Source organism: Falco rusticolus, chromosome 10 (genome assembly GCF_015220075.1).
Source record: "Falco rusticolus isolate bFalRus1 chromosome 10, bFalRus1.pri, whole genome shotgun sequence".
NCBI classification, from domain to species: domain Eukaryota; kingdom Metazoa; phylum Chordata; class Aves; order Falconiformes; family Falconidae; genus Falco; species Falco rusticolus.
This window is the reverse complement of record NC_051196.1, coordinates 22,239,141-22,250,820: the sequence shown is the minus strand read 5'-3', so window position 1 is coordinate 22,250,820 and position 11,680 is coordinate 22,239,141. Positions and strand designations below refer to the sequence as shown.

At 61.7% G+C, this 11,680-nt stretch overlaps 1 protein-coding gene across 2 annotated transcripts; it reads left to right on the top strand.

The window, feature by feature from the left end:
- Window positions 1-1,267: 1,267 nt before the first annotated feature.
- FKBP1A (FKBP prolyl isomerase 1A) lies at window positions 1,268-10,456 on the top strand. 2 transcript variants are annotated; one of them, XM_037402615.1, is made up of 5 exons: window positions 1,268-1,395; window positions 1,515-1,562; window positions 7,877-7,989; window positions 8,716-8,868; window positions 9,390-10,456. In XM_037402615.1, the coding sequence occupies exons 1-4, from the start codon at window positions 1,359-1,361 to the stop codon at window positions 8,842-8,844; spliced, it is 327 nt and encodes a 108-aa protein (XP_037258512.1). In that variant the 5' UTR covers window positions 1,268-1,358; the 3' UTR covers window positions 8,845-8,868; window positions 9,390-10,456. The 2 variants fall into 2 exon arrangements, with proteins under 2 accessions (XP_037258512.1, XP_037258511.1); XM_037402614.1 differs by having other exon boundaries at window positions 1,274-1,395; window positions 9,387-9,608.
- Window positions 10,457-11,680: the final 1,224 nt, after the last annotated feature.

The following is an 11,680-nucleotide window of genomic DNA, read 5'->3' as shown; positions in this document are numbered from 1 at the left end:
GTAGAAAAACCCCAAGAAAACACCCCACCCAGGGCGAGAGCTGCAGTGCCTGACTTGTGCAAGCGTGCCTGCACTGGCATGGCAAGGGCTTTAGCGTGGGCATACACAGAGCAGTATTTTCCCCTTTCAGATCCTTGTTTGTTACTGCCTCTTGCAGGGAGAGCAGGCCCAGCTCTTCTCCGAGATGGCATTAATCGGGAGGGATGAGAACGTGCCCCTTTTTCTTCCCTGTTATTTTTCATCTTGACTCTGGGCCTCACACATCTGCCACGCTGACGGGAAGTCAGGGACCACAGGCACCATCTGCGTGTTTCTGCTTTAACATAAAAAATAATGCTACAGCATCAAGCTAGAAGAAAAAAAAACCCACCCTTGGTATTTCAGTATTTAAAAGATGCAAGCAAGGCACAGAAGCAATTAAAGCTTGTTTCATCCCATTATCTGTTATTTTAAGAGTTTCCTCCTCTTGTGTCCCATTTTAATGCACTTGCTGAGAATACTGGCTTTTTATTAGTCTCTTGGCTGTCCTTGGAACTTCTCTGTTCCCTTGTGGACACTCAAGTTCATCTCCTTGAAGTAAGGAAATAGGACGCTTTGAGGCAAAAATCCTGTGCCTGGAGTGATTTTTTTTTTTTTTGGACCAAAAAAAGACAATAGTTCCAGCTGTTCCCAGAAGAAAGTCCTTTTGCGTGTGGGCTTGTTCAAACCTGCGTGTCTTCTGCTGAACCTGTCCCCGTGATGGGGTGCTGGCGCTGACCCCCCGGCCTTGCGCATGAGGAGCAGCACGAATATAGATGTGTACATCAGCACGAATATAGAATATAGACATCAGCACATCGGCGGCTCCCCGGCGGCTCTCGCTGCGTGTGTGCAGCGCTCCCGGTTCCGGCACAGCGCCTGTCTCGGGGGCTGTGGAAACCCTGAGGGCTCCTGGCTGGGGCCTGCGGCCGGCGCCGGCACCTCGGCCTTGCCGGGGAGCGCCGCGCTGGCAGCCTTGGGCCCGCGCCGGGCCACGCACCCGCGGCCGGGTGGGCTCCCCGCGGCCGGCCCGCCCCGCTCCCAGCGCCTGGAATGGCGGGTGGGTGGGCAGAGCCTGCCAGGACCCCAGCCCGGGGGGGTCCCCAACCGCCGGCTCCCGCGTTTCCCCGGCAACGGCGCGGTGCCAAGATGGCGGCCGGGGCCGGGCAGGAAGGGGGGGGGGGGGGGAGCGCGGAAGATGGCGGCCGCCGGGGGTGGGGCCCGTCTAGGCGGCGGGCGGGCGGGCTCTATGGCGGCGCGGCGGCCGAGGCTGCGCACACGTGGCCCCTCCTCCCTCGGGCTGCGGGCGCTGCGGGTGCGCGAGCGGCACCGGCACCGGCATGGGCGTGCATGTGGAGACCATCGCCCCCGGCGACGGTGAGCCGCGGCGTGCCTTCCCTTCTCCCTCCCCTCCCCGCCGGACCGGTGCCGGTGCCGGGTCCCGGTGCCGGGTCCCCCCCGGTGCCGGTGGTCTGACGGTGTGTGTCTCCCCGCAGGGCGGACGTTCCCCAAGCGCGGCCAGACCTGCGTGGTGCACTACACGGGTGAGTGCCGCCCGCCGCGGGGCCTGCAGGGCGGGGCGGCCCCGCCGCCACCGGGGCACGGCAGGGCAGGGCCGGGCGGCCGCGGCCCGGACCGGTGACCGAGGGGCGCGCCGGAGGAGCGGGGTCTGCCCCCCACCCCCCCGCCTGTCTGCCGGCATCCCGGGCCCGGCCCGTGAGGGCGGCCCGGCGCTCCACAGGGGTCCGGCTCGCCCCGGGGGCGCTTTGCCGGGGCGGGGGGGGGGGGGTGGCCGGGCCCCGGGGCGGGGGTATGGCGCGGGAGTGGGTCCCTGTGGTCCCCGCCTGTCCCGCTGCCCCGTCTATGGAGGGGCCTTTTCCGCTCACCCCCAGCCCGTTTTTTGGGGGTGCCCGGGGGGCACGCAGTGTCCCGTACCCAGCGGCTCCCGGCGGGGTCCCAGGGCAGCAGAGACCGGCGGGGCGAGCCGAGCCCCCCCCCCCCACCCTGGGTGCTCCCGTGGGACCCCCACCGCCCCCCCCAACTTGGGGGCCCGCTGTGTCAGAGCGGGGTCCCCTCTGCCAGAGACCCTTGCGGGTGGGGTGGGGGGCAGCCCCCTCCCCAACACCATCCCTGCAGCCCCAGCCCCTTCTTCCCTGTGGGGTGGCAGCCGGGGTGCCCGTGGGGCAGAGCTGGACCCACAGCACACCCCGGGCCGGTTTTGGGGCTGGGGGAGCATGGGGCAGGTGGGCCTGGCACGGGCAACGCGGGGGCTGTTCGGGTGTGGGATTCCCACGAGGGGCTGCCACGAGGGCTGGGGAGGGCCCTGCTCCCCACGGTGCCCTCTGCGAGCTCTCGCGGGGGGAGAAAGGAACCAACGGTGGGACCCCCCAGAAATGCTTCGGAGGTCACGCCGGGGGTCCCTCTCCCCTTCAGCCCACCCCTCCAGCAGCTCCGGCTCATCGCGGTGGCCACTCTGCAGCGGGGTGAAAACATCGACCCGTTTGTGGCTGTGCTGCGCTAGCCGGCTCCCCTGCCACCCTCCCCTCGCCCGCGCTGGGGGGCTGGGGGTGCCCCTCTCTGCAGAGCGGGACCCCGGGCAGCGCTGCCCGCCGTGGGGCTGGGGGGCATCCAGCCCACCGCCGCCCCTGTCCCCCCTGTCTGGAGGGAGAGGAAGCAGCCCGGTCTCCCCGGCCACCCTGTTTCCTCCGCCGCTGGAAGAACAAAGAGCGGTTGGCAGGCAGTCAAGTGGCTCCCGGTGGGCCAGCCCTGCTGCCTGCCAGCCCTCCCGGCTCCCGGCGCCCGCTCTCCCTTCCTGCAGCGCTGCCGGAGCTCTGCCGTCCTCCCCGGCCCTGGCAGAGCCGCTTGCGGGTCACCAGCATCCCAGCCCCACGTCCCGGTGCTTCTGGCAAAGTGCTGCATGGTGACTTGCTCCTGACAGATCCTCCCCAGCAGCAGCGATCCGCTGTGCGTGGGGGCGGTTCTCTAATTTCCTTTTTCTTTTTTGTTTGTTATTATTGTCTCCTTTTGTCCTTTATTCCCCCCCCAGTTCCCTCTGCAGGCAGCTTCGGGCCCCCCTGCCTCAGCAGGCAGCAGAAATCAAACACCTTCAGTCCCTGACACCGTTTTTGTGGCTGAACGCTGCCTGCGCCGGCAGCGTGGTGCTGGGCTCTTGAGAAACGTTAGAAACCCCTGATTCCCCAGCCCCTTTACGGTGCCCACGGGTCCTGATCACCGTCGGGGACGTTGGCAGAGCACAGCGCGGGAGGTGCCACGCTCCGAGGCTCCTTCCAGAGCCCTGCGGTGGCTCCGTCCCCAGCTGCCCTTTGCTCCCAGGCAGAAACCTGCCGGCACTGGGGAGATCCAGCCTGTGGTGTGCGGTGAGCCAGCTCTCCCTGCGCTGGGCTATGGATATGCGTTCAGTTAAAAACAATTTTGGAAAAAAACCCGGTGACCCAAGGGGAAGAGAGTGTGGGGAGCCAGCTCGGCTGGCCATCCTGCGGCTGCTGCTGTTTCTGCCTGTGCCCAAGCCTCTGCTCCGCGGGCCTTGGCCCCACTGACAGCAGCTGTTTCATCCCAGGGCAAGGGACAGACAGACAGATGGCCCCGGTGCGGGTGTGCAGCACTGGGGAAGTAGAGTGGAGCATCCTCTGGGCCACCTCCTTGGGAGATGTGGGTTGCTCCTGCTGGGATTGCGGAGGTGGAGGCGTGGGTGGGAGCTGGGGGAATGGGGCTCCTTTCCCCTTCTTCAGTCCAGGGTCTCTGCTCCTTGTGGAAGATGGTGCCTGCAGCCCCGGGGGGAGCCAGGGGAGTGCTGCCGGAGAGCTTGCGCAGCGGGGTGTCCGAAACAGCCTTTGATATGAAATCTGCTACAAAGGGCTCTTAAAAAAACTAAATGAAGGATAAAGTTCCCCAGTGTGTTCGGGACTGCTCGCAGTAATTGGCATGGGGCAGGAGGGCTGCACAGGAGCACGTCAGTGGGGAGGAAGGTGTGGGTTGAGGCCCGGTAGACCTGACCCCCCTGGGTCTGGCTGCTGGGATGGGAGCCAGGACAAGGTGGGATGCTGTGCTGGCTCGGCTGGGGCTCCCGTGATGACCCAGAGAGCTGCTGGGGCTGGGTGTTGCGCTCCCCAGGAGTGGGCTGGGGGTGAAGAGAGTTGGTGCAAGGGAGAGCTGCTGTCTGAGTGCACGGGGGGGCTGCAGAGAGGGTGGGGAGACCATGGCCACCCCACTGTGCTTATGGAGGGGAAATGGGGGGGGCCGTGGTCATGCTGGGGAGCACCGGGATGGGAGTGAGCCTGGCTTGGTTTGGCCGAGCACGCCCAGCATGTTGTGTCTCGGAGGGGAGGTGAGCTGGAAGTAGGGAATGGAAGCGCTGGGAGGGATACTAGAGAAAACTGGCTTTCTCCAGCAGGATAGCCGCAGAGGGGACCGCCATCCCTCCCCAGCACCTGTGTGTTGCTGTGCAGGCTGGATGCAGCCTTGGTGCTGGCAATTTCTGCTGTCTGCACAGTACCTGCTGTGGTGGAGCTCTCCCCACTGCGCCTGGGTGCTGCCCGCTCGCACAGCAGCAGTGAACGCTCTGTGGTTGTGAGGTGTTTCCTACCGAGCTGTGCAGCTGCCGACTGGGGGATTTGGGGTAGCTCAGCACCTTCTGAAGCACCCCCTTCCCTGCCTGCCCCAGGGGTCCTCTCTCCTGCCAGGCCACCGCGAACGGTGGGCAGAGCCCCCCTCCTGCATCCAGCTGCGGGTGGTGATGGGCTGCGTGGTGGGAAGCGCCGGTGCAGGCAGCTCAGGCCCTGGGATCTGAAGCACCTGGCAGAGGCTGCTGGTGGAGGCAGGATTTAACTTCAGCCTGGGCAGCCCCATCCTGACGCGGGGAGTTGGAGCGTGCGGGGTATCCCAGGGTTTTCGGGAAGGGTTTCCCATCCTGTCCCTTCCTCGAGCTGGAGCAGAGGTGCCTGCCCCACTGCTCCAGTCTCTTGCTTCCTTTCCTTGGGAAACTGGCTCCGTGCAGGAGCCCCTGGGCAGTGGCCGTGCCAAGGACTGGCATCCTGGGGCAGAGGGGATGGAGGGGGTGCAGGTGGGGCTCCACACCCCCTCAGCAGAACCCAGACCTGCAGGTTTATCTCAGGGGCTGCCTCCGCCTGCCTGCTCCAGCACTGCTCTGCCGCCTCTGCCCGCCCAGGGGGACGGGAGCCAAGGCGCACGCTGCAGCTGGCGTCTCCTGGCTGCTGCCTGCCAAGTGTGGCAGAGACCTGGCAGGGCTGCGCTGCTGCCTGTCCAGAGCCCCCCGCTCCGTCCCGCGGCTGCTGCAGCCCCGGCCACAGGGCTCCGTGCTCTTCCTCACTGTGCTTCCCCCAGACCCCCCTGGTGTTCATATAGCCCAGCTGAGATCTCTGCAGGGGTCAGATCTTTCAGGGTGGGGCAGTGGGGTCTCTTTACAGAGACCCACCTCCACGGGCTCTGCCCTTGCGGGGCTGGTGGTGACAAGCCAGGAGCGCTGCCAGGGCTGTGATGAACCAGGATGTGCCAGGGGCTGGTTGCTGCTTCTGGAGCTCTGGCAGGGCAGCTGCTTTTGCCAGAGGATGCTTTGCCTCTCCTAGCTTTAAGATCTCGTTATCTCCTTGCTTTGGGATGGCAGGGATGAGGAAATGGTTGCTCATACTTGTCCAGGGCTGGAGAAATCTCCCGGGAGCCTCGCGGGCAGAGGAGGTGCCTGAGATGAGGATGCTGCCTCCAAAGCATTGGAGCCTCTTTGTTTTCCCCGACGATGTGATGGAGGGAGTGTGGCAGCCCCATGCCGCGGAGCACGGAAAAGCTCCTGTGTGTGACTCTCACCATCCTGGGCGAGGGGCAGCCTCAGCGATTGATCCCCCTGGGTTGCTGCAACCAGCTTAGTCCATTAATCCCTCTCTCCTGCAGCCAGGGTGCTGCCAGCTCCAAAACACTTCCCACAAGGTTGGATTCGGACAGGTGATCTGCGTGGCAGAGGTGGGCAGTGCCACTCACTCTTGTGCGAGGTCTGCAGCATCTCCTGTGCCACTGGTGATGCCTTTACATTCCCCTCGCTGGGGCATTAAACGGGATGCACTTCTGCAGGCTGCGGATGCCCCACCAGCATCCCACAGGTCCCGATTTGCCATGACAAGCAGAGGGGTTGTGCTGCGTGGCCCCCGCGGTTTTTCTGCTGTGGGTGCCTGGGGGGAGAAGGGTGGCAGGCTCCCTTCCATCCTTCTGCAGCCTCCCCAGCTTGTTGCAGCGCCTGAGGGCTCGGAGCTGAGCTCAGGGTCAGCTCGGGCCACAGCCAAGCGGCACGGCCTGTGCCAGCCGGTATAGCCTGCCCTGGGTCCCTGCTGCCAGCATCCCCGCCGGGCGGGAGGAAGGCCAGCGGACGGGAGCAGGGAGCAGTGCCAGACGTGGCTGGAAGCAGGTTCAGCGAACAAGAGGTTTATCCTGGAAGGGAGAAATGAGAAAACTCCAGATTTACTATTCCAAAGTCCATGGCTACACTGTGACCAGCTGAGCTGATGCTTGAAGCCCTGGAGACGGGATTTTTGCTTTCTGTGAAATTAAAAGCTTAATTCCACTCCCTGAGAGAAAGGTGGGCTGCCAGCCCCCACCCCCTGCATCTTCCTACAGCCCGGGTGTTTCGGTGCTTGTTGCCCCTGCACAGGTGATGTATCTTTTTCCCATTCTCTTATTTCCGTTCAGCATCTCACGTTACTGTTGGCTGCGTGCCATTTGCTCTGGTCGCGGTGCGAGCTGGGGAGCGATGTCCTGTCCCAGCTTTTGCACAGATGCTTTTTCTCTTGCCTGTGGACAGTGCCCTAGTGAAGGGAAGTCACTGTGTCCCATGCGTTGCTGGGTGAGGTTGGTTTTTCAAGACTACAGAGCAGTTTCCAGCCAGGAAAACAGGTTTTTGGACTGTTTTGGGAAGTGAAGAAGTGAGAAGTATTTGGAGGAGGGTTTTAATATTGCTTTTATTGTACAGGGCAGTGACTGTGTTAATGCAGAGCTGGAGCTGCCTTATAGGAGCAGCAGCTCTGCTGGCCAGTGGAGTTGCTGCTCCTGTAAGGCATCTCTGGCTCCAAGATTCCCCAAGAAGGTCAGGCAGGGAGCAAGGGAGGGGAGGAAATTCCTGCCTTGCTCGTGTTGGGGAGTTATATTTAGCCCTGGGGATATCAGCCTCGCTCAGCCCTCCCCGTGCTGGGGGAAGGAGGGGTGCTCGGGGCAGATGTGCCCAGCACTTGGTGCTGCCTCTCCCTGTCGTCGTTCCTGGGTACGGGAGTCATTTGGCTGTGGATCAGTGGGACACAGCTGGGCATGGGGAGGGCTGGAGGCTGGTGGCAGCTGAGATAGGGCACCGGAGCTCTGGATTTTTTGGGTGCCTGACGATGGAAGCCTGCCCATGGCAAGGGGCGTGTTTGCTGGCCGGATGGGAAGCGCCTGGCCTGATCCTGCTGCCTGCAAAATGGCTAACAGTGGTGCTGTGAGGTGGGGAAGGTGTTTTTTCCCTGCTTCCATCTGCTCCCCTCATCTGTGCTTGATCCCAGCCCAGAGGAGCGCTGCTCTCTGGGTCGAAGCAGCCAGGAGCAATCCTGTCCTGCTCCGCGGCTGCTGCTGCCAGGGTGGATGGTACCCTTGGGGGTGCTGGGGCGGGGGGGTGTCCCTTCCAGGCCACCCTGTGCAGGTGTTCCTGTGGGGGAAAGGCTGAGCTGAGAAGTGTCTTTGACTCAGGGCCCTGTGAGCTGTCCCGGGGTGAGGTCACCTGCTCAGGCTGCCAGGTCACAGCCTGTTTCACGCCGTCATGTGTGCATCTGTCCCTGTGTCACCATCATCTCCCTCCCTCTCTCCCCAGGTATGCTGGAAGATGGGAAGAAGTTTGATTCCTCCCGCGACAGGAACAAGCCATTCAAGTTTGTGATGGGCAAGCAGGAGGTGATCCGCGGCTGGGAGGAAGGAGTCGCTCAGGTGCCCGTTGCTCCTCCGCCTCGTAGTCTGCCTCACAGGGCTGCGCAGAGCCGCACGCCTGGGGAGCTGCAGCGTGGGCAGGAATCGCTGTGTGCAGCTCGTTCTCTTATTTTTTATTTTTTTTTATTTTATTCCCCTGTGTTTTCCACCCCTCCGCCCCCTCGGCGCTGGGAGGTGTGGGTGTGAATATCACCTTCTGCATTGCCACCTGCCAGATGGCAGGAATGGAGCAGGGCCGGGCCCCAGGAACACCTACGGCACGTCGGTGACTCAGCGGTGACATTTCCCTACTGAGTCAGCTCTGAAGGAGCGCGGCGGGGAGCGCTGGGGCCTCCCGCACCGAGCGGAGACAGCTCCTGGGCTGCGAAGCCCACGCAGAGGGAGGGCTGGTGGGCACGGCACAGCACCGGCTCCTGCACGCATGGCTGCGTGGGGACGCAGGGCAGCACGGCACAAGGGTGCCAGTGGCTGTAGGGAATGCCAGGCCATTCCCTGCATTCCCTGGTGTGACAGACGTCTCAAGCACTGCTCCTTTTCCAGCCCGTGCTGCCAGCCCTTCTGATGTTCTTCCCATTCCTCTTCTGTCCCCTCCGGTTTGTCCGGCCTGGGTCCTTGCTCTTGCCCAGTGTAGGGAGAGGAGTGAGGACAGATCTGTGTCCCTCTTGCTGTCACTCATCTGGCAGTGCCCATCTCCTGACATCCCTTTATTTCTGTCCCTGTCCCCAGATGAGCGTTGGTCAGCGGGCAAAGATGACCATCTCCCCAGATTACGCCTATGGCTCTACTGGCCACCCAGGGATCATCCCACCAAACGCCACTCTAATTTTTGATGTGGAGCTCATGAAATTGGAATGACCTACTCCTGCACCCTGTCCTTGGGTAAGGAGGGGCAGCTGCTGGCAGGGAGTGTTGTGGCCTGGGGGCAGCTCGAGACCCCCATCCTTTGTTTCGGGCTGCTGTGGGTGGAGGTGATGGCAGTGGGGGGTATGAGAAGGAGGGGGTAGGTTTATGGCTGTGGGTAGAAGTTGCTTTCAGGAGGCTGGTGAGGTGGGGGTCGCTCTGGTGGTATGGGCAAAGCTCCCAGCCTGGCAGAGCGGGTTCATGCCATGGAGGCATTGCGAGGCTGGTTGACCGTGCCCTGGGTTCCTTGCATGGTGTTGCTGCATGGCGGGTCTCGCCTGCCTGCTCCCCCTCGTGCTTCTCTTGCTGCTGGTGTGTGGGTCCTGCAGCGTGGGCAGGATGGGGCTGTGCTTCCCCCCTGTAACCGGGGCTTGGCTCCCGCTTTGGGCGAGTGGTGCGGTTTGCGCGGAGCCTGCCCGCCCATGCCCACGCTCCCTCTGCCAGGTTTCCTCCGCGGGCGGGTGGGCAGCTTTGTGACGCTGCCTTTCCTCTCCCAGCAGGTTTGGCACATGGAGGAATCCAGAATCTCAGCTTCAAGAAGAGTGCACATGACTTTGTACGGAGCTTTTCCTGATAGTCCACTACACTCATTGTATAACCTTACACCTTGATTGAATGCCTTTGGTCACTAAGCTTTGCGTCTGACTCTTCCTCCTTGTATCGTGTTTTTATGTCTTTTTAAACTATACGCCATAAACCTCAAATCTTTTTTGGGTCAAGTTCTTAATCTTATTTTTGTTCCAGGTGTAGACTGCGTTTTGCCCGTAGCACGCAGGTGGGCCACCCTTAGATAGGAGTCATTTGAACAAAAGGAAACCTGTTAGTTACTTGTTTTGGTGCAGATCTCTATGGTGTTTTCAAACCAGAAATTGCTGCTGCTGCAAAAGCCATAGCAGAGTGAGGCTGTCGAGGCTGAACGGATGCGGAGAGCAAAGTAGCGCTAGGATTGTGTGTAGGTATCTGCCTGGATCCGGGGCAGTGGGGGAGCAGCGTGTCCTTTCCCTGCTTCTAGGGAGGGCGCAGCATCGCTGCTGGCACCATGGGTTTGCTCCTGGGAAGGGGGGCTGCTCTGCTCCTGCTTCACTGCCATCTCACGGTGGACCTTCCTTCCCACCCCGCTTTCGGATTTATGGAGATGGGTTTCCACCAGAGCTCCACCACACCCTGAAAATTCAGTAGCGTACATTGAGCTTTCTTTAAAGGAAAAGGAGAACAGCAGGCAAAGGGAAGGTGCTGTCTGCAGGGGAGGTGGTGGGGCTGGTGGGGAGTCAGCTCAAAGAAAACGCCCCTGTCCCCTCTCTCCTGCCCTGGAAAGGAAACATCAGGCCCCAATTGTCCCTGGTCTGAGCACACCTGACCGTTCTCTCCTGACACCTGATGCTGGTCATCGCCGCTTGTCTGGCCTCATATGATGCATAGCTTCCCCTGCTGCTGTCCTATCTGCCCCCCTCTCCACCCTGCCTAGTGATTTGGTAAGAGAAATTGCCGCCGTTCACTTCTTCTCCACCGCATAAAGGTATCAAGTTTTATTATTGCAATAAAAATGCTTTATGCTGGCTTTTCTCAACCCTGTGTCTTGGAGGTTTTTCCCTCGCCTGTCTGTTGCTCAGCACAGCGGGTGCCAGGCCAGGCTCGCGGGGTGCCAGGGGTGCCGTGCTGGGCTCGCGGGGTGCCAGGGGTGCCGTGCCGGGGTTCCATGCTGGGCTTATACGATGCTGCGGCAGCAGAAGGGCCAGCCTTTGGCTGTGCTGGCTTGCTTTGGCGTGAGGCTCGGCTGCTTGGCCCTGGGAGCGTGGAGGGATGCCTGGGGCTGGCTGGGCTCTGTGGGGAGGTGATGGTGGCCTGCTGGAATTCGCATAATTAATTGCCTTACCATAACCTATTAAGTGTTGCCCTCACAGCCTCTCACCGTTGCGGCTGTGACTCAGCCTGGACTGGGAGCGTGAAGGGCGGACGGATGTGCGTTCCCAGGGTGTCTCCAGCTCCAGACACGCGTGTCGATCCATCTCCCTGTGTTCATTTTGGTCCTGTTCAGAGCCTGGATGTTGCAATGGGTGGCACGGCACATCCAGGAGCCAGCATTTGCAGGTCGGAGCCCCACAGACCTGAAGAGCCTCTTGGGGTTTTTTCAGTGCCTTTTTTAGTGACCCCCCAGCATGCCTGCTCGGCGGGGCTCCCCGAGCCCCCCGCTTCTGGGCTTCCCTGCTGCAGCTCAGATGTTTGCTGGCCATGGCTGGTGAACATTGCATGGGTTCACAGCATCAGTGCTGCTGGGGCACTGCACCCAGCTCCTCTGCAAACGGCCTTTGCTCCATTTGCCACCATTGATTACACGGCCATGATCGATAACGCGGCTGTGATCGATAACGCAGCAAGTCCCAGCTCTTGAGCGGTTTGCTGGGAGCAAAGTTTGTATTTAATGGGGCCCTGGGGAGGCTGGGGAAGGCGCTGGAGGGAGCCGCAGCTGTGGGGCAGGAGCAGCTCTGCTGCTGGACTGCGTGCGGGAACACCGATGCTTGCACAGGCTCGTGTGGGATTGGGGCCAAGCGGTGCAGATATTAGTGCTACCCTTAATTGCTCCTCAATTAAGCCGAATGGGGAGCTGCCAGGGTACCAGCGTCCTGCTCTGCCCTTCACTGTAACCACTTCTAGGCGGAAGCTCAAGGCAAGCTTGGATTTCTCTTCCTGCAAAGCTTTTTTCCTTTAATTATTAACCAGTGCCAGGTAGTGCCGTGGCTTCTGCCTGGGGGTAAGCCGGGGCTGGGGGAGCCTGGTGCCCTTGGGCCAGCAG

Coding starts and splice junctions, on each gene's coding strand:
- FKBP1A (XM_037402615.1), top strand. CDS start 1,359: ATGGGCGTGCATGTGGAGACCATCGCCCCCGGCGACG. Junction 1,396..1,514: donor GACCATCGCCCCCGGCGACG/GTGAGCCGCGGC, acceptor GTCTCCCCGCAG/GGCGGACGTTCCCCAAGCGC. Junction 7,990..8,715: donor GGGAGGAAGGAGTCGCTCAG/GTGCCCGTTGCT, acceptor CCCTGTCCCCAG/ATGAGCGTTGGTCAGCGGGC.